Genomic DNA, 21719 nt, shown 5'->3' on the forward strand with positions numbered 1-21719 from the left:
GCTATTGGCAGACGTTCTGTAAAATGGTGGTACAGAATATTTTATTTCCTGGTGGACGTTGCTGCAGTGAACAGTTTTATCCTGTGGAAAATAAGTAAAAGAGAAAGTGGACAGCCTGATCAGCTCACATACAGGATCCAGCTAGCCAGACAATTGATCGCTGGCTTCTCATCCCAAAAAAGGTGGACAAAAACCTGTCTTTCTGACAAAAAGGGGTAAAGTACCTAAAGATTTTCGTCATGTGGCTGTAGGGGAGCATCAACCCATTTTAGGAGAAACCTACTGGACGTGCTATCACTGTAGTACCAAAGCTGCGGAAAAGAGCAATGGCTGTTTTTGTACATATTGTCAAATACCACTTTGCATAGTTCCACGTTTCAGAAATTTTCATGGCAAGTAATTGTGAACAATCATTGTAACAAGAGAAGTAAATTTATCAAATAAATATGAGATACACTGAAAAAGTTTTTGTCATTTAACTCCAAGGAAGTGCAGTGGGAAGAATACTTCCCACCTTGTGTGACCTCACTTTCACAGTTGGAGCAAATTTCATATTCTGTATGATAAATATACCTATCTGTTAACTACTATCTGCTCTCCATTCATTAAATAAACTGCTCAATAATTTTGCCCACGAAAGGGTTAAGCATCCCCTAAAATCGTGGTCAGATGTTATAGTTCAATTCTTTTATCTTGGCGGTTCGCGCATGCCCGCCCAGACGCGGGAGATTGCTGCGTTGCCAGTTGTACGTGCCAAGAGAAGCAGCGCCATAGTATAGTTCGCAAACTTACGTTTAGGGTGGAGCGCGCAGTTTATGAAGTAAAGCCACCACGGCCGCATTAACCCTTTCGCTGCTACAGAGACGTGCTCCCCGCATTCCGCGATGTGCGCGATTTTGTCATCATTGCACTGCTCGCCTGTTCAGACACATGATGTTTCGGCTGCGTTGACACAGTTTATCATTCGATTTCACAAAAACTATTTGGCCCAAAAATTTGATTTTTACACATCTTCTGATACCTTCCCCCCATAAATGACTTAATTCTGTTTCGATGTTCAACGCAGTTATTGTGCAGTATTAGATGTAGTAAACCAGTGCACGAAATTTTGAAGAGTTTGCAGAGGTGTAAGTCCATAGCATATACTTTCTGTATGGTCGATTTTAGTTGCCACTAGAAATTTCAAAAAATTACATTCAAACGAATAAAATTCATGAAGTAAGACACTTCGATATTGTTTTTAAACAAAGAAAATCTTAGGCACCGAACAAGTTTTGAACTCAGAACCTTTCCCTTAGCAGCCATACATTTTAACCTCTACACTACCGCTGCTTGTCTTTCAACATATCTCCCGGAGGACTTTAAAATATCACGCAAAATACCGACAAACACTGTTGGTATGACTATGAATTACTCACGTTTCATCGAAGTACAATAGGAAATAAACAATTACAGCTGTTCTTTATTGCGAAGAAGCGGTTAGTGAGAGTGATACAAACAACTTTCCTTGCTATCGCCTGAATTAGGAGGCTTATTGTTTGTTTGGTTTAATTAATTAATAGAATATGAAGCAATTGGTATAAATAATGCTTTTTCCAAACTTTCTATAAACGTAAGTCTGCTATCAAGACACTACTTTTGTTTAATTACTTGATTTATGACTGAACGTTTCTAAAACTGAAGACACTCGTCCGTGCTCTGCACTGCAGTCGAGCTCTGGCAACGTCGTTCTCTGTTCATTGGCCGACTGTTTTGTGACGTCAGATGCGCAGAACGAACCTAAACTCGGCCGCCGTCATAAATGACGCACACTTTAGTCATTTCCCTTAAAACCGGGATCTATTGTCGATCGCCAGCATTACGAACCTTGCCAGCTGTGCCCGTCGGTGTGGCCGTAGAGCCAGACGAGGCAGCTCTTGAGCTCGACGGCGACCTGGTTGGAGGGGTGGAGCGCCGAGCAGACGCGCGGGCTGCGCAGGTAGGCGGCCACGGCCTCCGGCCTGCCGGTGTCCACCTTGGCCAGCATGGAGCCCAGCGCGGCCTGTACCGCCCGCACTTTGGTGGCGTTCAGCTGCTGGCCACAGCCGCTGCAGCGCCACGGAGACGCCGTGTCCAGGGGGCCCTCGCTCACTATGGCGCCGGGGCAGCCGCCGCGCCCGCACCGCAGCGCCGAAAGCAGCGACCCGAACTCCTGCAACGTGCACCACGTAGCCTACTTACAAGGGGTACTCAGTGAGAGAAGCTTATACTCTATAACGGCACTGTGGCAAGTGTCTTAACCCTTTCGTGGGCAAAATTATTGAGCAGTTTTTTTAATGAATGGAGAGCAGATAGTAGTTAACAATAGGTATATTTATGATACAGAATACAAAATTTGCTCCAACTGTGAAAGTGAGGTTTCACAACAAGGTGGGAAGCATTCTTCCCACTGCCTTCCTTGGAGTTAAATGACAAAAACAACTTTTTCAATATGTGTCATATTTATTTGATAAATTTACTTATCTCGTTACAATGATAGTTCACAATTACTTGCCATCAAATTTTCTGAAACATGGGTCTATGCAAAGTGGTATTTCACAATATGTACAAACACAGCGCGTGCTCTTTTCCGCAACTTTGGTACTACAATAACGGCACGTCCAGTAGGTTTCTCCTAAAATGGGTTGATGCTCCCCTACAGCCACATGACTAAAATCTTTAGGTACTTTACCCCTTTTTGCCAGAAAGACAGGTTTTTGTCCACGCCTTCTTTGGGATGAGAAGCCAGCGATCAATGTCTGGCTAGCTGGATCCCGTATGTGAGCTGATCATGCTGTCCACTTTCTCTTTTACTTATTTTCCACAGGATAAAACTGTTCACTGCAACAACATCCACCAGGAAATAAAATATTCTGTGCCACCATTTTACAGAACGTCTGCCTTTCTCGTAATTGATCAAACTTACCGACACCACCCATTATTTTGTTGTATTCTGCCACAACTTCAGGACAAGAAATCTGTGTACTAGTTCCATCCTTGTTTTTCCTTTTCACTGTGGCTGTTTCTCATGGGTCATGAATTGAGGACAGGAAAGTGACTGGACGGTTATCCATCTATTTTACTGCAGAAATGGCTCCTTTTCTTTCAAACTGGAATTCTCCGCGTTCCAATTTTACGTTTTCCTTCGTAAATTTGGGTAAATCAATAGCATTTACCTTATAGCTTTGAGGAAAAATCACAAAATGTCACGAAAACAGCACTGGAAGGCTCCTCTACAGAGCAACACTCAGCTACACAATGCCTCTGCGCGAAGGTACGCAAAAACGGCGGGAACTTCCGATTGGAAGTAGTACCATATACTGTTCACTAGGTGGTAGCACCGTACAGATGTGGGAAATGTGAATCTCACGGGACTAGGAGCGAGTACATTGTAGTGGGATGCATGTTTCCCACGGCTCACGAAAGGGTTAAAACTTTACAAGGCCAACTGCCCACTAAGGCTTTTTAAGTATTTTAAACGTGACTGACCGTGTACTAAACACTGTATCAGGGCGCCACACAACGTTTTTAAAATTTTGAGAACGATGTTTGCTTCCTAAGTCATTTGCATCAACAGCAGCATGTTGTTGTTGTATCTTCAGTGCAGAGACTGGTTTGATGCAGCTCTCCATGCTACTCTATCCTGTGCAAGCTGCTTTATCTCCCAGTACTTACTGCAACCTACATCCTTCTCAATCTGTTTAGTGTATTCATTTCTTGGTCTCCCTCTACGACTTTCACCCTCCACGCTGCCCTCCAATACTAAATTGGTGATCCCTTGATGCCTCAGAATATGCCCTACCAACCGGTCCCTTCTTGTAGTCAAGATGCGCCACAAATTTCTCTCCAATTCTATTCAATATCTCCTCATTAGTTATGTGATCTACCCATCCAATCTTCAGCATTCTTCTGTAGCACCACATTTCGAAAGCTTCTATTCTTTTCTTGTCTGAACTACTTATCGTCCACGTTTCACTTCCATACATGCCTACACTCCATACAAATACCTTCAGAAACGACTTCCTGACACTTAAATCTATAGTCGATGTTAAATTTCCCTTCTTCAGAAACCCTTTCCTTGCCATTGCCAGTCTACATTTTGTACCCTCTCTACTTCGATCAGTTATTTTGCTACCCAAATAGCAAAACTGATTAAATTCGAGTACATACCATTATCCTCTTTTTGCATTTGTTGATGTTCATCTCATATCCTCCTTTCAAGACTGTCCATTCCGTTCAGCTGCTCTTCCAGGTCCTTTACTGTCTCTGACAGAATTACAATGTCGTCAGCAAACCCCAAAATTTGTATTTCTTCTCCACGGATTTTAATGCCTACTCCGAATTTTTCTTCTGTTTCCTTTACTGCTTGCTCAATATGCAGATTGAACAACATCGGGGATAGGCTATAACCCTGTCTCACTTCCTTCCCAACCACTACTTCCCTTTCATGTCCCTCGACTGCCATCTAAGACATTTGCATGAACAGCACCATATTTGCTTAAAATCTGTTATGCCAATCACTCTGAAGATGCCTCAAATGAGGCGAAAAGCATTATTGGCACCCAAGACTGTTTATCCCTTCAAAACATTTAGCACTGGTTCTTGTACCCTACCGCGATTAATCGTAAAACGTTATAATTAATTCTTTGTTTGTTTACAGAAAGACCTGCGTCGCAGTACCGTAGCACGACACTAGAGGAGCGAGAACAAAATGCCACCCACTGACGAAATGGAGTATCATATGGCAATCCGTTCTCGGTATTTGAATGGGGAGAAATATGCTGCAACAAGCCATGGTGTGCTGGCGGAGCTTGTTACATTTATCGCCAATTAGCCCTGGCAGAAGAGGCAAAGAGATAAAACATTATTTGACCCAACTGGGCAACACATTCTGCGTCATCTTTCATGATAACGCGCCGGGTCCGTGGATGAGACGTGAAATGGCAGAGAAGGTCCGTGCGTGATCACCTGAAACAAATGTGTCGTCTCCCACTGGGTATCCCTTAAAAGGAAGCATTGCCGTTTCTGCAGTATGACTGACAGAACAGGTACGAACAGAATAGCCGTTTTTCAAATAAAAAGGCGGTGTCTGTTGCAGGTATTGGTTTTAAAATGGATGCATTTCGCACTAGTGGCGTATCTTCAGAATTTCTGTAGATTAAGAACAAGTGTGTTACATAAAGTTGTGACCACGAGCCCATCCTGCCCCTCCTAAGTAATTATTGACTTCAGTAACTTATAAAAACAACTACCTTAGAAGCGTAAACTGCACTATTCAAAAAGTATAGATGAATGGACCGTAATCGCAATCGTCAAACATACCTAGACAATATTGTGTGTTATGGAAGCATAATGAGAAACTGTTTAATTTTTAATGGCTTGCGAGAGGAAAAGTTAGAGCTGCGACCAGGTAAGTACGAGATCTTGGGTCATTGTCTAACTAATAAAGGGATCACCCTTTACATGATATAGGTGGAGGGAGAGTCAAGTACTTTTCACAGCCAAGGACAAAGAAAGAATTCAAAGGGTTCTTTGGATTTATCGCGTACTCTCGCAAATTTCTTGCGAATTTCTTGCGAATTTTAGTAAAATCGAGAAGCCTATACACGAACTGCTAAAGAAAGACAAAAGAATGATTTTCAAGAACTGAAACAGACAGACAAAATAATGCTTTTCAAGAAGTAAAAGAGAAACTAGTTAATCCAACGCTACTTCAGTGCCCACATTTTACAAATATCGTGGCAACAGATGAGAGCAATTCAGCTGTAGGACGATCTTGGCCCAAGGCAAAAAAATTGGTGAAGATCTGCGCATTGCGTACACATCTAGATCATTAAACAAGGTACATAAAGGACTGTTGGCTGTAGCACTTCCAGGAAGGCAGTTATTACTATACATATACGTAGAATGGTTTGTAGTGGTGACAGACCACAAGCCATTAAAATGGATATTCAGTGTAAAGGATCCAAGTCCAAGACTCGAAGTGGAGATTTAAACTTGAGGAATATGACTATGACGTAATTTACAAGCCGGGTAGGCCGAATAGCAATGCAGACGCTCTTAGTAGGACACGGCCTACTGAGAATACCGATAATGACAGAGGTCAGCTGGAGGGAAAGAACAAGGGTAATCAGGTGAACGTGGGACAAACCCAAGCGAGCAATGAAATAGGACGTGATGAGATATCAGTTAATGCAAAAGCAACAAATGATGATAAATCCTGAGGAAACGCACCGGATGCTAATTAAATGCATGATAATCTATTGGGAGGAGACCAGGCCATACATAAAACGTTCTAAAGGATAAAGAAGTTTAAGCAATGGAAAGGAATGAAACATGATGTGGACGAATACAGGTGTAAGTGTCCGTCTTGCCAAAAGAATAAGCTTACACAGACGAAGACAAGATGCCGTCAGAAATAACAGACACAGCGGAAAGTCTATTCGAAGAGAGCTCAGTTGACATTGTAGGCCTTTTAAATTCGTGAAGCACAAGTGAGCAATACATGCTAACATTCCAAGACAACTTCAGTAAGTTTACATCAGGCATGCCAATAGAGCGTCAATATGCTGAGATAGTAGCAGAATCGTTTTTACAACAGTTTTAGGATATGGAATTCCGGTAGTAGCTCTAATTGAACAACGGTAAATTTTTAAGTTATCTTTCCAAGAGATTTTGTAAATTGTTGCATAGTAGTAAGATACACGCAACAGCATGCCACACAGTGCATTGGAGAGAAGTCTCCATACACTGCTAGAGTATCCGAGACAGCGACAGGAGACCAAAGTGGGACAAGTGGGTACCGCATACAATCTTCGTATTCAACACACCACACAGCGTTACGAACTACACGCCATTTGAATTTACGTATAGCGCGAAACTAAACATCCCAGGAACATTGCAACGAGAATGCGCAAAGGTAAGTTATCACTACACCCCTATGTGAACAAAGTTAGAAATCAAGATACACAAGATGTAGCTAGAGAATCAATGATACAAAACGAATGGGCTAACAAATAAACTGTATGATTAACGACAAAATCTACCACCACCACCACCACCACCACCACTACTACCACTACTACTACTACTACTACTACTACTGTAGTAGCAGCAGTAGCAAATACAGCAAGAGCTAAACAACTGAAAACAGATTATGGAGTTTCAAAAATAAGTACGTCTTCAGGGCCTTAGTATGATAATTAAGGAAAAGTAGAAATCCACAGTACCACACAGAGGATTGAAACATACGTAAACTGAACGTTTTCAGAAGACAAAGATACGGTAAAATAACTGTACGGAGGTGTAGGGGCACGGTAAAAGAACTTAATGTAGTTTTAACGGATTGTTGTTTGCAAAACCAACAGGTGACATGTCACATAGGAAAGCTAATAGTTCAGAGGCTGGTTCACCAGATGATACGCCATGAGACAAAAAACCAAGAGAGGCCTGTTTAACTTGCTCGGTGAGGTAATTAAAATGCTATTTTTTTACACTACATTAGACTGATGCTACATATTACAGGAATACACAGAGGATATGTAGAGGGATACGAAAGATCTTTTAAGGAGCAGTTGGCAATGGTAAGAGCAACATTACCAGGGGTAAACAGAACACTAAGAGCAATAAAAAACGAAGACGTTAAAATTTGTGGTGGAAAGCTAGAAAGGTTCATTACTTCGTATGTTGAGGAGGTAGACATCGGATTTAAAAGAGCTGCAACGTACGTAACCACACATCAACAAGAAGTAACACTAGCAGATGTATTCGGTATATAAAATCTTAGTATAAACAAATGAGAAGTGCTATAGTTTATACATAGAAAGGTGTATTGCAGCCTCACATCATAAACCAGTCACAAATTGTGAAATTTCTCAGTCTGATGCAAGAAGCATGTTCGAAGAGATTTCGGGATTGCAGCTACTCATCGTAAATTTCACTCTACGATATTTCGGTGGGACACCTGCCAGTCTTCTTCAGGTGAGCCGTTACACGTTAGACGACAAGCTGCAATCCCAAAATCTCTTCGAACATTTAATTTACCGGGAAAATTTTAAATTTCACAGCAGGAAGCATGTTAGGATGTTTGATAAATGTCTCCTTGTAGATAACATGTTTAGCTTATATAAAATGTTCCTTTCACCACAGGAAACCACTCAGAAGGTAAGTGTATTTTCTTCAGCGAGAAAAGAGGTACTTAGACTAATTATCGACAGAGCAATTTGTAGACAACCAATTTCTCTCTCACGTACTTTCGACCAGGAAGAGTGAATATGACAACAGAATTATCGTATTATAGCAAAGTATATGGACATCTTTAAATAATGAGTGGTTATGCACAGTTTGTAAGGAAGGTCTGGCAGCGTTAAACAAGCCCTGAGAGATGTAGTGCTAAGAGGAATTGGGAAAAATAATATAATACAGTAAATGTAACTACGCACCAACACAAATGAAAAGGAGGCAATACCACGAATAGAGTTGCAAATTTATTGTTGCGAAGTTAAAAACAGAAACCAAACCTTTCTTTGCTAAATTTAGAGTTATCACTAGATCTTGTGGTCTCACAGATGAATTAAAGGGTACTTGAAAGCACCTAATTGTTTAGATCAAATGATTAATGAACAGCAGAAAAGGATAACACACTAAGTAAATGACATACTATTCTATCACTCCATATGTGATTGTAACCTTAATTATACTAGTTATATTAACTTCGTGCTGCAGACACTGTAAATGTTGTAAAGTGTGTTTTAGATTTCTGTATGTGGTGTGTGTTCTTTCGGACAAGTCCGAAAGAACAGACACCATTTCTGATCCAGCAGGCATTATGAATTAAGACGCAAAGGAACTACAGACTTGGGCTGCAAGTGGGCAAGGATTGAAATCTATGGGGAAAATTGAAAATTTGTTCTGGACAGGAATTCGAATCAGGTCTCCTCCTTGGCACTTCCTCTGACCACTCCGGACACAGTGGTCATTGCAACCGCAAGGGGCACTAAATTAGTAATGTGTGGTTAAGCTGAGAATCTGAGTCTGACAGGAGGCGTGCTAGGGCAGTCTGTGCAGTTGCTATGACCAATTGTCCAGATGGCTTAGTGGTCAGAGCAACTGCATAGTAAGCTGGAGACCCAGGTTCAAATCCTGATCCAGCACGAATTTTCAAATCGCCCTATCGATTTCAATTAATGCTGCTTGCAGCCCATGTGGAATTCCTTTGTGTTTTAGACTTACTTGGAATTACTTTTATAACAATAATAGTTGCGGAAAGGTATGTGTAAGAACTATCATCGTAAACCGATCTACAGAAAATCCAATGGTACGAAGAGCTCTTACTAGTACTCCTGACGAAATAGAAATGTATGAAAAAGTTCCAAATGGGCAAAAAGCCTCAGTACGTCAGAAACAGACCAATTGTCAAGTATAAAATGTAGTTATTCCACTTATGAAGTAATTGTTTCAGAGGCAAATATAATGTAAATTTTGTGGTGTCGCCGCCAGACACCACACTTGCTAGGTGGTAGCCTTTAAATCGGCCGCGGTCCGTTAGTATACGTCGGACCCGCGTGTCGCTACTATCAGTGATTGCAGACCGAGCGCCGCCACTCGGCAGGTCTAGAGACACTTCCTAGCACTCGCCCCACTTGTACAGCCGACTTTGCTAGCTATGGTTCACTGACAAATTACGCTCTCGTTTGCCGAGACAATAGTTAGCATAGCCTTCAGCTACGTCATTTGCTACGACCTAGCAAGGCGCCATTACCAGTTACTATTGATGCTGTAAAACATGTACCGTCAAGAGCGATGTTCACCAATTATGGATTAAAGTATTCCAGCAGCTCCGTACTTTTTTTTACTAGTCTCAATTCCTTTAACTGTTCCAGACCTCACGCCAGCCTGCGTGAGCTTAAACGCGTGCCTGTCGGCTTCCTCCTAGTGGATTGGCTGTCTTGCCAGTCCACAACAAATTTCATTGTGAACAGAATGTGTGTTATTGTAAAGAAAAATAAACTGAATGTCTGTAAAGTGATAAAATATAAACATTAAAAAATAATTTTACTTGGCCGACGAAGTCGAAAAATCGATGAAAAAGCCCTATTTTTTCAAATGGGCGCCATTTTTTTCCTATTGTCCAAATGACTTGAGCGAGGTACAACTCTAAAGAACCTTATATACTTCACCAACGTCAACTCAGTTTTGATTTGAGGCGAGCCAGCTAACCTGTGACATACTGCGGGTGGTGGTCCGCATCGAAATTGTGTTTTGTTCCGACGGCACTTCCGCCTTTGCTCTTCGACATTTCCGGTCGAAAAAATTCCAGTTTTTAGAGGAAACATCAATAAACATTTTGACCAAATTTGACATTGACATCTATAACATATCCCAGGAAAATGTCTGAAAGAACATGCTTTTTTCGGGCCAAGGACTGTAAAACTCCCCTTAAGGGAGCGACTAAGATTTTGTCCCGTGAGCTGACTGCTTAACCGTTCTGAAAGTGGAGGGAGTGAGCAGACGGTACCTGGGGGTCGCGGCAGCGGTCGCAGCGGCAGAGGAAGCCCTTGGTGTCAAGCAGGTGGGCGCGCCGCGCGGCCGTGCCCCACATCAGCGGCGCGTACGACGTGGTGAGCTCCTGGCCGCGGGCCACGTCGACGGCGGCGCGCACCACCATGGCGTGCTGCGCGTCGTAGCCGTGCGTGGTGTTGGGCGAGCACGCGTGGTTCATCATGGCGGCCAGCGGGTAGAGGCCGCGCAGCCGCCCCGACAGCGCCTCCGGCCGCCGGCTACCGTCCAGCGGTGTCTCGAACGCGTTCGTGTCCAGCACGCGCGCCGCGCGCCCCGCCGCTCGCAGGCGCTCCGGGGGGACCCGCCCCCCACACAGCCGCGACAGCAGCTCCATCTGCCGGCACCACCTTCACTCACAGGCCTCCGGCAGGCGCAGATCGTGAGAAACCCAGCTCACAGTATCAGTGATACACTACAGGGTGACCAACACTTAACGCAACCACCTGCAGGGCTTCTTTTGTCCCGCCGGCAGCCAGCTAGCTGGTGGAGAGTATACTTCCCCTCCAATGCGAGGCTTATTTGTAGAATTATTACGCAGATAGCTTGTGCGTGATAGACAACGGAATACTGTGTATTGATTGAAAGTGTTGCAAGCGAAACTGCCGAAATGCAAGCGAAACTGCCGAAATGCAAGCGAAACTGCCGAAATGCAAGCGAAACTGCCGAAATGCAAGCGAAACTGCCGAAATGCAAGCGAAACTGCCGAAATGCAAGCGAAACTGCCGAAATGCAAGCGAAACTGCCGAAATGCAAGCGAAACTGCCGAAATGCAAGCGAAACTGCCGAAATGCAAGCGAAACTGCCGAAATGCAAGCGAAACTGCCGAAATGCAAGCGAAACTGCCGAAATGCAAGTGTTCTACTCGCTAAAGTGTGTTCGTGCATGATTCACTCTTTAGTGCAGAATCAGCACGTGCCGTAAACAGGTTATTCCAGAGGAATTTCACGATGTTCAGGTTCCTAATCGGACTGAGTTTCATCGATTGATAAATTTTGTGGAACGAGGATTTTTCTTCACAGAAAACAGACAACCATGTACAGTACTCGCAGAAAAACTATCGATAACTTTGGGCATGCTCTGGTAAGATCTCTTAGAAAATCACGTCGATATGTTTCTCAGCAAAGGGCAATTTCCTATGGCTCTTTTCAAACTGTTACAAAGTTGCTGAAGTTACAGCCCTATATAACAACCACAGTGCAACAACTTAAACAGGGTGACTAACCAAAAAGGTTACGGTTTTGTGAAAGAAATTTGAAAAAGGTGCATGGGAGCAATTTACCCTCACCTTACTTATTGGACGAATCATGGTTTTTCCTAACTGGAAAAGTTAATCCACAAAATAACCGTTACTCGAGTTTTCAAAAGCGTTACTTAATACACGAGGCTCTCTTGCATGATAAAGAAATAGTGTATTATGCTATTAGTGGCTAGAGTACTTTTTCCAGGAAACAGCAGCGAGATATGTGAGAAAAATTTGCGACCTTTTTGGCCAATTAACTGAAAGAGAATGTGCTTTTGCGACTTTTCAGCAGGGCTCTGTGACAACACATACAGCCAATTTCTTACTACAGGAAATTCACATGACGTGTTCCAATGTAGATTGATCATTAACAACAAGTCACCTCCTCATTCTTCAATTTAACCCTCTGCGATTTTTATCTTTGGGGGGGCATTAAAAAAGAAAGTGTAGAAATCAAATCCATACACTTCAGATGAACTTAAAACTAACATTCGTCAAGATATTCCTGCCATTTCTCAGACAGAACAGAGTAACGGGCAATTTCCCAACTAGATGTCAGAAATGATTCAACAATGGAGGGAGACACTTCCAGCATCTCCTTGCTTATGAAACGTGAGTAATTTACTTTTATTTCTAAGTGTTTATGTTTTGTATGTAACTAAGAACTGGCACGACAAACCATACTAATATTTCTTTCAGACCTATCACTCCCGCAGTGGGCACCATAGCTGGCCTATCCTGCCAGAAGCGAGCCCTGAAAGCGATTGAGTTAACGATTGATTAACCTGTAGAAGTAGTCTCAGTTAGTTATAATAAGGCACAGCCACGCAAAGTGCACAAGTAAACTGTCCCAGTCAGTCCAAAAATAAATTACATAGGCAGCCTGACATACAACATAAGTAAAAAGGTTAACACTGTATTGAATGAACTACACATAAAATAGAAAATATGGCATGAAAAACTCTAAAACTAGCCCATAGAATTAAAAATAAAGAAATCCCCCAAGCTGGCAAGTTCATCTATTTCAATATAATAAATCGGTACACGAAAATACCATTAGCTGAGAGAACTAAAATTATAAGGGACAATCTCCTCAGACATAGAAAGGAAAACCCTGTTGACACTCATCAAAGCATGAAATTACTATAACTCACTATCACACGATTACTTTGAACTTTATAAGAGCATACACACACAAAAATGCGGTAGCAATGAGAAATTGCGTAGCAGGTACTATCGCAGACATTTCTCAGTGCAGAAGAAGAAAAACTTTTTACCTCCAGTTCCCCATCCCTCAACAAAATTATTTATTACTGGTATGTAGACGATACATTACTACTAAATTAAGACAATGATATACAGACAATTCATCAGCAATTAAACAATCTGCACCCAAAAGTAAAATTTACAATAGAAACAGAAAACAACAAATCCATAAATTTCTTAGACCTAAAAATAAGCAACTACAATTAGCAGTACAAATTTTAGATTTATAGAAAACTTACAACTACAAACATCAATAAAAATTCATTCCATCCCAGGTCACAAATACGCATACTTTAAATCAATGATCAATAGAACTAAATTTGCTACTGGTAGAAAAAGCAGTAAAACAGATTCAACACTGTAGATAACAGCACAAAAACTAATTTCGACCCATCTGTAGCACTCAAAATCTATCAGTAAGCCTAAATCAAACATACATGAAGACGTAACATTGAGAAGAGATGACAATACCAAAGGCAAACTGATATATGTACCAACAACATGTATAGGTAACACATCACACAGAATAAACAAATTGTTAAAAATACAGAAATACAACTAACATTTTGAACTAACAACTTACAAAGCTGATAACAACAACAACAACAAGCGATCTCCTCTAATCCAGTTGTATACAAAATTTCCTGTGACGACAGCAACAGCTTCTACACTGGACACACAGAACGAAGTTTTAGTATAAGATTTAAAGAACACACCAGAGACCGCAAAAGCTACCAATCAAGTTTTTACCCACACTTAACAATTAATCACAAACTGAACATAATAGAAAATACTTTGAAAATTCTACATAGGAAACTAAAAGATCAAAGCAAGAAAATTTTGGAAGAACTAGAAATTTATACGAACATACAGACAGATGTACGAAGAGATCCTAAAAGAAGAAATGGATCTCAAACATTTAAATTGAGTGGAAAACTTTAATACCATGATAGAAAAAAAACTAGACATATTAAGATCACATGTCTACATAATGCAAAATATCCATGACAAAAAAATCTGACTACCTAAGGTACAATTTACTTCAATGCATCACTGGAACGACCGTCGTTTCACAAGTGTCAAAAAGTAACCCAAAATTTCTAAGGAACATAAATACATGATCTATATTAACAGTGCAGTTAATAAATGAAATTACTTTCCAAAATGTTTTATGGACTCATTCCATCTAGACGGAAGTATAATATCATTGTACTGTGACATAGGTGTAGAATAAAATGCATTATAAATGTATTGTCAAATAGGAACACTCGAAAATGGCACAAATGCCAAAACAAGCTTGTTGTGAACATATGTTAAAACGGCAAGAAAAACTATTTGCAGCTAATTATGTAAAAGGACAGAGAAAGTTGTCATAAATTAGATCAGGAAGAGAGAGACTAAATATATGTGAGTTTTGCTATTGGGGCAGCAAAGTAACTGATGGAGGCCGAAGCATAGAGTGCAGCTGTCGGCGGCCACTGTGTCGGACGATGCCTGCAGTTCCCGATAAGATACCTAACACAAACGTTACAGCATGCCCCAGTTGGGGCTGAAGAGTAGAATAACTACTATCCACGCCGAATTCTGCGAGCAGAATTCGAAGTAATTCACTACCAGCGGACGAAGTGTCATCTTAGTTCCTCCTGTCTTCCCTGTATCATTCACTCCTTCTTCGAGCGCCAATACGAGCCTTTCACCAGCAGGCATCCAATGACAAAAGTCAGTTCTCCGGGAGCGTCCTCTCACTTCTCTACGTCGAACCAGGCTCACCAAGGAAATTCCCGCATTTTCGCGGCCAGAGGCCTACAGCTAAAGAAAGGAATCTGTTTTGGCTCTGTCCTGTCGGTACCTCAAAACGAGCGCATTTGTGTGTTAAACCATGTTTCCTACGACCCTCATAAGATTTCTATCTGCTATATACAACAGCGGCCAGCTGCAGGTATTTTGGGACGAGAAAGTTTCAGTCTCTCACTTTCAGTATCCTCACAGCTCGCCTGCCGTGTTCTGTCAAAGAGTATGGAGCCATGAACACCTGTAGCTTCCACAGAGCCTGCATAGTGTCCACCGGCATACTGGCGCTATCTTCTCTGCATTCGTCACTCAAGGCTCATTGTTGCCCGCCTTCCGGGAGTTTAACCATACTTTACAACACCCTTGCTGCACAGAAACGCTTTAGGAACGTGGGGTCGATAGTAATCTCTCTTAGAATTTCAACAGTTCCTCTGTGGTCGTGTGATCTGCTGTCTGTGACATTGCTAGCCCAACCAAATGTAATTCTCAAGAAATAAAAGCCTACGAGTACTACATGCATTGGCACACATTATCGGATAATCTTTGCTTTTATTAAAGGAATATGCTATTTTCAAATCAAATGAATTCTATCGACATATGACTATAAATTGCATCTCAACTGTCGATAATGTGGAAGTCGCCGAAACCATAAGTTTTGCCGCCTTTCACACACTCAACCTAATGTAAGATCTCAGCAGCCCAACGTGACTGCCACCTAATGGTAAAGACCGTGTTGTTGCATATACAGCCACGTCACGAGTCAAGAAGTGGGGTTTGTTCAGCATGCAGGTACACAGAACAGAGCGACGAACTCCGCAGCACCACGAACTATTGGTACGGTGACCACTGAAGCGGCTTCTCTAGATGTGGCAGCTGAGAGGGCGTGCTGTCAGTGGTGCCCCCTTCAACAACCACTGGACACAGGACTGGTACCATGTTGTCTTTCAGGATGAACCCTGGTCTGCCCACCGCACTACAGTAGCGCATGACTGTGTATAGGATCCGAGAAGAGTGGACGCTGCCATATTACCTTCATAATCGTCATATTGGCCTAGCACTTTGCTTGACGCTGTGCTATACCATTGGGTACACAAAACGATCTCCTTTGAATCGCATGGCCAGTAGTTTGCATTGCAGGTGCTACATTTCTAACGAGCTAAGGCTAGTTGGTGTGACTTACTTTCGATGAGTTAATGAGTTTCCAACAAGGCACCTCAAAACCACTGTTGTACGTGCTGTCCTGATCCAGCTCTTTTAGAGTGTTCGACTGTTGCTCAAGCAAGCATGTTCTTCAGATTCATCAGCCAGAAAGCATCTGATCGTGGATTGCTGAGAGCACCGCATGCCATCAGCCGCCAGACACTACAGCTGATGGATTCTGGGTTAGAGATCAAGCAGATTGGAGTGACGTACCATTATATATTATCCAAACTCAGTTTGGCTCGATGGCCAACTAGCCTGTGGTGGGAACTGTACTAAATTTCACACCCTACACACACCCAAAGCGCCTACAGTTTTAATCACGCATTGCACTTACTATACATTAAAATGGCTCTAAGCACTATGGGACTATACATGGTACTCAAAATAAGATATCGTTTTATATCTTTCCTAGTACTGCAGCTTTCACGTTCAGAAGACTAACACCATTTGTGTGTAGCATGTAAACCGTATAGTTAGCAGTGCTGCTCGTGGGGAGAGAGGACTTTCCCGGAAGAGCCATGAGACTGCTGTGTGGGACATCAAGAGACAGTACTCCATCCAGCAGTGTAGTGCAGTGGAGTGCATGGTGATGTGCCTGGATTCTTTTCACTTGCGTTCCTTGCTTCAGTTACTTTAGCTTCTTATTTGTATTTTGTGTATAGTGCTGAAGAATTTACTGATAAACACTCCAAGCGTGTTTGCGCACTGTGCACCACGTAAAAAAAAAAACTTCGAGAAAGATCGGTATAACTTTGTCGAACAGCCTCTGTGCGCTTCTTGTGAGTGGGGTATCACCCGCTAAATCTTCAGTTTCCGTATAGAGAACAATTGCAGTTAAGCGTTTGCTAAGTTTTGTTGTACACTGTGACAAGCGGCTTGTAGACTACAATGTTCAATACAATATTTGACGAATGCGTATTGTATAGTTTTTATTGTAACAATTTTTACAAAAAGGTGTACACGGCACAATGAATTGAGAAAACATTAAAAACTTGTGTTTTTAGGTTTCGTAAGTTCCCTGAGAAGTACGAAGTCTCGCAATGCAGTATTGTTTAGTTTCTTCTCTCTCGTAATCTGCGCACATGCACTGAAGACTAACGTTTCCTTTTAGGGACACGAAATAGATAGTAAATAGAACAACTTTAGCTCCTGCAGTAAGACTTATAATGCCTTTATAACAGAGCGAAAATCTGATGATCGCATCTCCAGCCAAAACGATTTATGAATGCAGAAGACCGGTATGGGATACGGTACCTAAAATATTTAATGTACAAAATAAGCGAGCGCAGCTGTCATTGATAAAATGTCTAAAGTAATAGAAGCTGTTCCCGACACAGAAGAAACCATTTCGAAACCTGTAACTGCGTCTGACCCAACATCTGAATATTGAGCAAAGACGTCTTTTGAAGATGAAGTAATTAGATTAAGCAAAATTATTCATGTCCAAACTTTGTCTAAACAGCGCGACACAACTTCGCCGTATTTAAAGAATGGGATCACGAGCCAAACGATTTGTTAATGCTGAAGAGTGGTATGGAATACGAAAACTGCTGTAAGTTTTATGTATTTACGGACTAACAGCAGTTTCCGTCAAGCATCCATCTTAAAACCACGGATACCATTACATAAACTTAAAGGAAGGTTCCTTGTAACGATATTCGTCTAATGAAGAAAATTTATTCTCCTAATGGAGACGTGTCAGCGTTTGTTGGTTTTGTGATACCGTTCTTTACATTATTGATGCGTTGGAAAATGGAGAGAAGTGTTGTATCTCCCCCAATAGACACCATTTGAATTATGGAATAAGGTTAGTGCTTTTAGTCGTAAGGATTGGCACAAAATCCAAATAATGAAAGAAAAACATTTTTTAAACATATTGACTTCTGGTACTTTCCGATAAAATAGGTTTATGTTTTTCTGAAGTCTTATCAGGATTCCAATGAAGAGAGCACAAGGAGCAAAATGGAAGATGAAAATCATTTGTGTGGCACGACGGAAGTGGAAGGTGCGTGGGGATTGTGTGGTTATGAACGCTTAACAAAATTTGTTACTGGGTCTAAAAATCCCAGAGCCCGTAAAGAATATGAAACAAGCAAAGAACTCAATGCTTAAATTAACAAAATATCAAGTACGACATAATACAAGATAATAAACCATTAAACAACATTCCCCGCAAGAATCAACTCTACAATAAAGCAGGCACAGATTCATATACTAAAGTAACACCCTTACACAATAAACAGAGAAGCCTTTTAGTAAAAGGGGCACCAAATAACACGAAAAAACCATAGTAAAAAGGAGAATACCTAATAAAATAAAACCTCTTAACCATAAACCGAATCTTAAATGCACCAACAATAGGTTCACCTCTGTACTAGACAGGCAATACGAAAGAGAGAACATTAGCTGTAAAACCTACTCAGATGCTCGCAGAAGGCATGAACGGGAAAACGAAATTCAACAGCAATGGCAAATAAAATCGCTCTAGACACATTGACCAAGTAAAACTTTTTCAACTGAAAGCACTAGACCTAATGGCGGCCTTCTTGTGCGTCACAAATTTGATGACTAGACTATTTCAGTAGGCCACTCCTGACTCAACTGTGTGCATTAGGAGCCTGTACTGGCCGCAGAGGTTTCCTATACTAGTCATATCCGAAAACAATGGACAGGTGTCAGCTCTTCACTCCCAGCTATGCTGTGTTCCCTGGAACGGAGACGCCGAACACCATCTGATGCTCTGGCCAGAACTACGGCCGCTGTTGACAATCAGCCACCACCAACCTCGGATACCCGTATAAGAGGCTGTCTCGCTGCTTTGCCTCAAGCTTCCTGCTTCGTCTCTAAGCGGCAGCACTTGTACTCCAAGCTGCTGGTGGTGTTCTTCACTGGCTGTTCCTAACTGCCTTCTCTTCACTGAGGTTATCCATCCATTGGCTACAGAAATCGCCCCTATACACCATCTCAGCAATACCTGAGCCAGCCACACTGACACACAAAAACCAGCGTGGGCATTGCACCATGCACGGCCCCGCCACTGAACTGACGACTTGTCCACCAATGTCCGCAGCACCACACATTGGCTTTAAGTAGTAGTTGTCTATTAAGGTCCTATGAGCCAGAGTACCCATTCACGTCACATGGTTACACCACTCCTTGGCGTGGCGCTGCATCGACGTATCCATCGGACATGTGCACCTCCAGTGGTAGCAGGGACGCCAGAGAGACACTGCGGCAGCTTCCGGCTGGAAAGGGAGATCAACTTTACCGAGTACAGCTAATTCATGGCGCATTTGTAAATTTCCTAATAGAAATATTTCAGCTTATGTCACGTTATTCCTGATTTTTAAAGTCAGTTTGCAACTGTGTTGTTGTGGTCTTCAGTCCAGAGGCTGGTTTGATGCAGCTCTCCATGCTACTCTATCTTGTGCAAGCTTCATCTCCCAGTACCTACTGCTACCTACGTCCTTCTGAATCTGCTTAGTGTATTCATCTCTTGGTCTGCCTCTACGATTTTTACCCTCCACGCCGCCCTCCAATACTACATTGGTGATCCCTTGATGTCTCAGAATTTGTCCTATCAACCGATCCCTTATTTTAGTCAAGATGTGGCACAAATTTCTTGTTTCCTTAATACCATTCAGTACGTCCTCATTAGTTATGTGATGTACCTATCTAATTTTCTGCATTCTTCTGTAGCACCAAATTCTCCTCTTGTCCAAACTATCATCCATGTTTCACTTCCATACATGGCTACACTCCATACAAATACTTTCAGAAACGACTTCCTAACACTTAAATCAATACTCGATGTTAACAAATTGCTCTGCTTCAGAAACGCTTTCCTTGCCATTGCCAGTCTACATTTTATATCCTCTCTACTTCGACCATCATCAGTTATTTTGCTCCCCAAACAGCAAAACTCCTTTACTACTTTGAGTGTCATTTCCTAATCTAATTCCTCAGCATCACCCAACTTAATTCGACTACATTCCATTACCCTCGTTTTGCTTTTGTTGATGTTCATCTTATATCCTCCTTTCAAGACACTTTCCATTTCGTTCAGCTGCTCGTGCAGGTCCTTTGCTGTCTCTGACACAACTACAATGTCATCGGCGGACCTCAAAATTTTTATTTCTTCTCCATGGATTTTAATTCCTACTCCGAATTTTTCTTTTCTTTCGTTTACTGCTTGCTAAATATACAGCTTGAATAACATCGGGGATAGGCTTCAACCCTGTCTCACTCCCTTCCCAACCCTGCGTCCTTTTCATGTCCCTCGACTCTGATAACTGCCATCTGGTTTCTGTACAAATTGTAAACAACCTTTCGCTCCCTGTATTTGACCCCTGCCACCTTCATAATTTGAATGAGTATTCGAGCAAACATTGTCAAATTTTTCTCTAAGTCTACAAATGCTGGAAATGTAGGTTTGCCTTTCCTTAATTGATCTTCTAAGATAAGTGGTAGGATCAGTACTGCCTCACGTGTTTCAATATTTCTGCGGAATCCAAATTATTTAACTGCAATTCATGTCTCTTGGTATGAATGACAAAAGTAGAAAAAAATTTGAAAATAAGTATTTTATTGCCGCGTGTGATTTAGGAGGCGGCCGGCTTTCTAGTCACCTGGGCGGCGCGAGTGTCTATTGGATGTTAGTAACTTTCACAGCACTGAGTGAACTGTGCTAGATATGGTGCAACATTAGTCTAACATTCAGCAACTCTTATGATGTGAGCTATGTCGCTGAGCCTTTCCTTGTGAAGGAGCGAAACTGGACGCTGTACCTCATGGCGGTAGCGCGGGTGTTGGTGCGCCTGCAGCGCGGCCAGAAGCCTCTGGTCGGAGGCGGGCAGCGCCAGGCAGCGCACGGCGGCGCAGGCGCGAACCACCGGCCGCGGCCAGCCGCCCTCTGCCGGCGGACGCAGCCCCCACTCCGCCAGCAGCGCGCACTCCCCGGCGTGGTGGTCCTCCTGGCCGTCGCCTGCAGCATCACACGTGTTACCATTCTTAGGACAAAAATATAAATTTCATTTTACCAACACGATTAACCCCACTAGCTTACAGACTATCTGGACACAACATATTTTAACGTATTTTGGGTAACACACAAACTAACTTATTAAACGTAATCAAGAATGCGGTACAGTGGCGCGAGTGTGACACTGAGGTTAGAAATGATGAACGCAACGTAAAGCTGCATTGTTAAGCTTTATGTGAACACTATTTGACGTATTTTCGTCTCGGGTTCTTCTGCCGACGTTTAACGATTTTCCTGTCGTTGCGCCACCATGAGTGGCTGATGCTGTTAAAGATTCACCATTCATTGCTAGGGCCGGACTGGAGTCGATACTGTTGCCGGAGATTTTGCTCGACTGTATCTGTCGTGTAACGTCTGACAGCTTTTCCCGAAGCCATTACCGCTGTGGTTCACCTTTTCCTACCTTGTAAGTAGCCTATTTGTGTGTTTGCATGTTGGCAGTGCTACAGACTGTATTAATATAGCAGACAGCGCTCTATGGCCTCGGCAAGAGATTCTTTGGGTGGACAGACTAGCAGCTAGCGAGCGGATAGAGAAGGGTGTGGACATGATTTTCTTATGTGGAAACTCAGTGTTTGTAAGGACATGCATTGCAAAATG

General features: G+C 42.3%; 1 protein-coding gene across 1 annotated transcript in view; it reads right to left on the reverse strand.

Annotated features, from left to right (window-relative positions):
* The window catches only part of LOC124616539 (SET domain-containing protein SmydA-8-like), a 185618-nt gene that overhangs the window by 103222 nt on the left and 60677 nt on the right, over positions 1-21719 (reverse strand). The window contains exons 3-5 of the mRNA XM_047144857.1: positions 20866-21062; positions 10535-10912; positions 1867-2191 (exon numbers count right to left, since the gene is read on the reverse strand). Of these exons, the coding sequence (XP_047000813.1) occupies positions 1867-2191; positions 10535-10912; positions 20866-21062 (900 nt within the window). The remainder of the gene's footprint in view (positions 1-1866; positions 2192-10534; positions 10913-20865; positions 21063-21719) is intronic.

This window comes from Schistocerca americana, chromosome 5 (assembly GCF_021461395.2).
Source record: "Schistocerca americana isolate TAMUIC-IGC-003095 chromosome 5, iqSchAmer2.1, whole genome shotgun sequence".
Taxonomy (NCBI): Eukaryota; Metazoa; Arthropoda; class Insecta; order Orthoptera; family Acrididae; genus Schistocerca; species Schistocerca americana.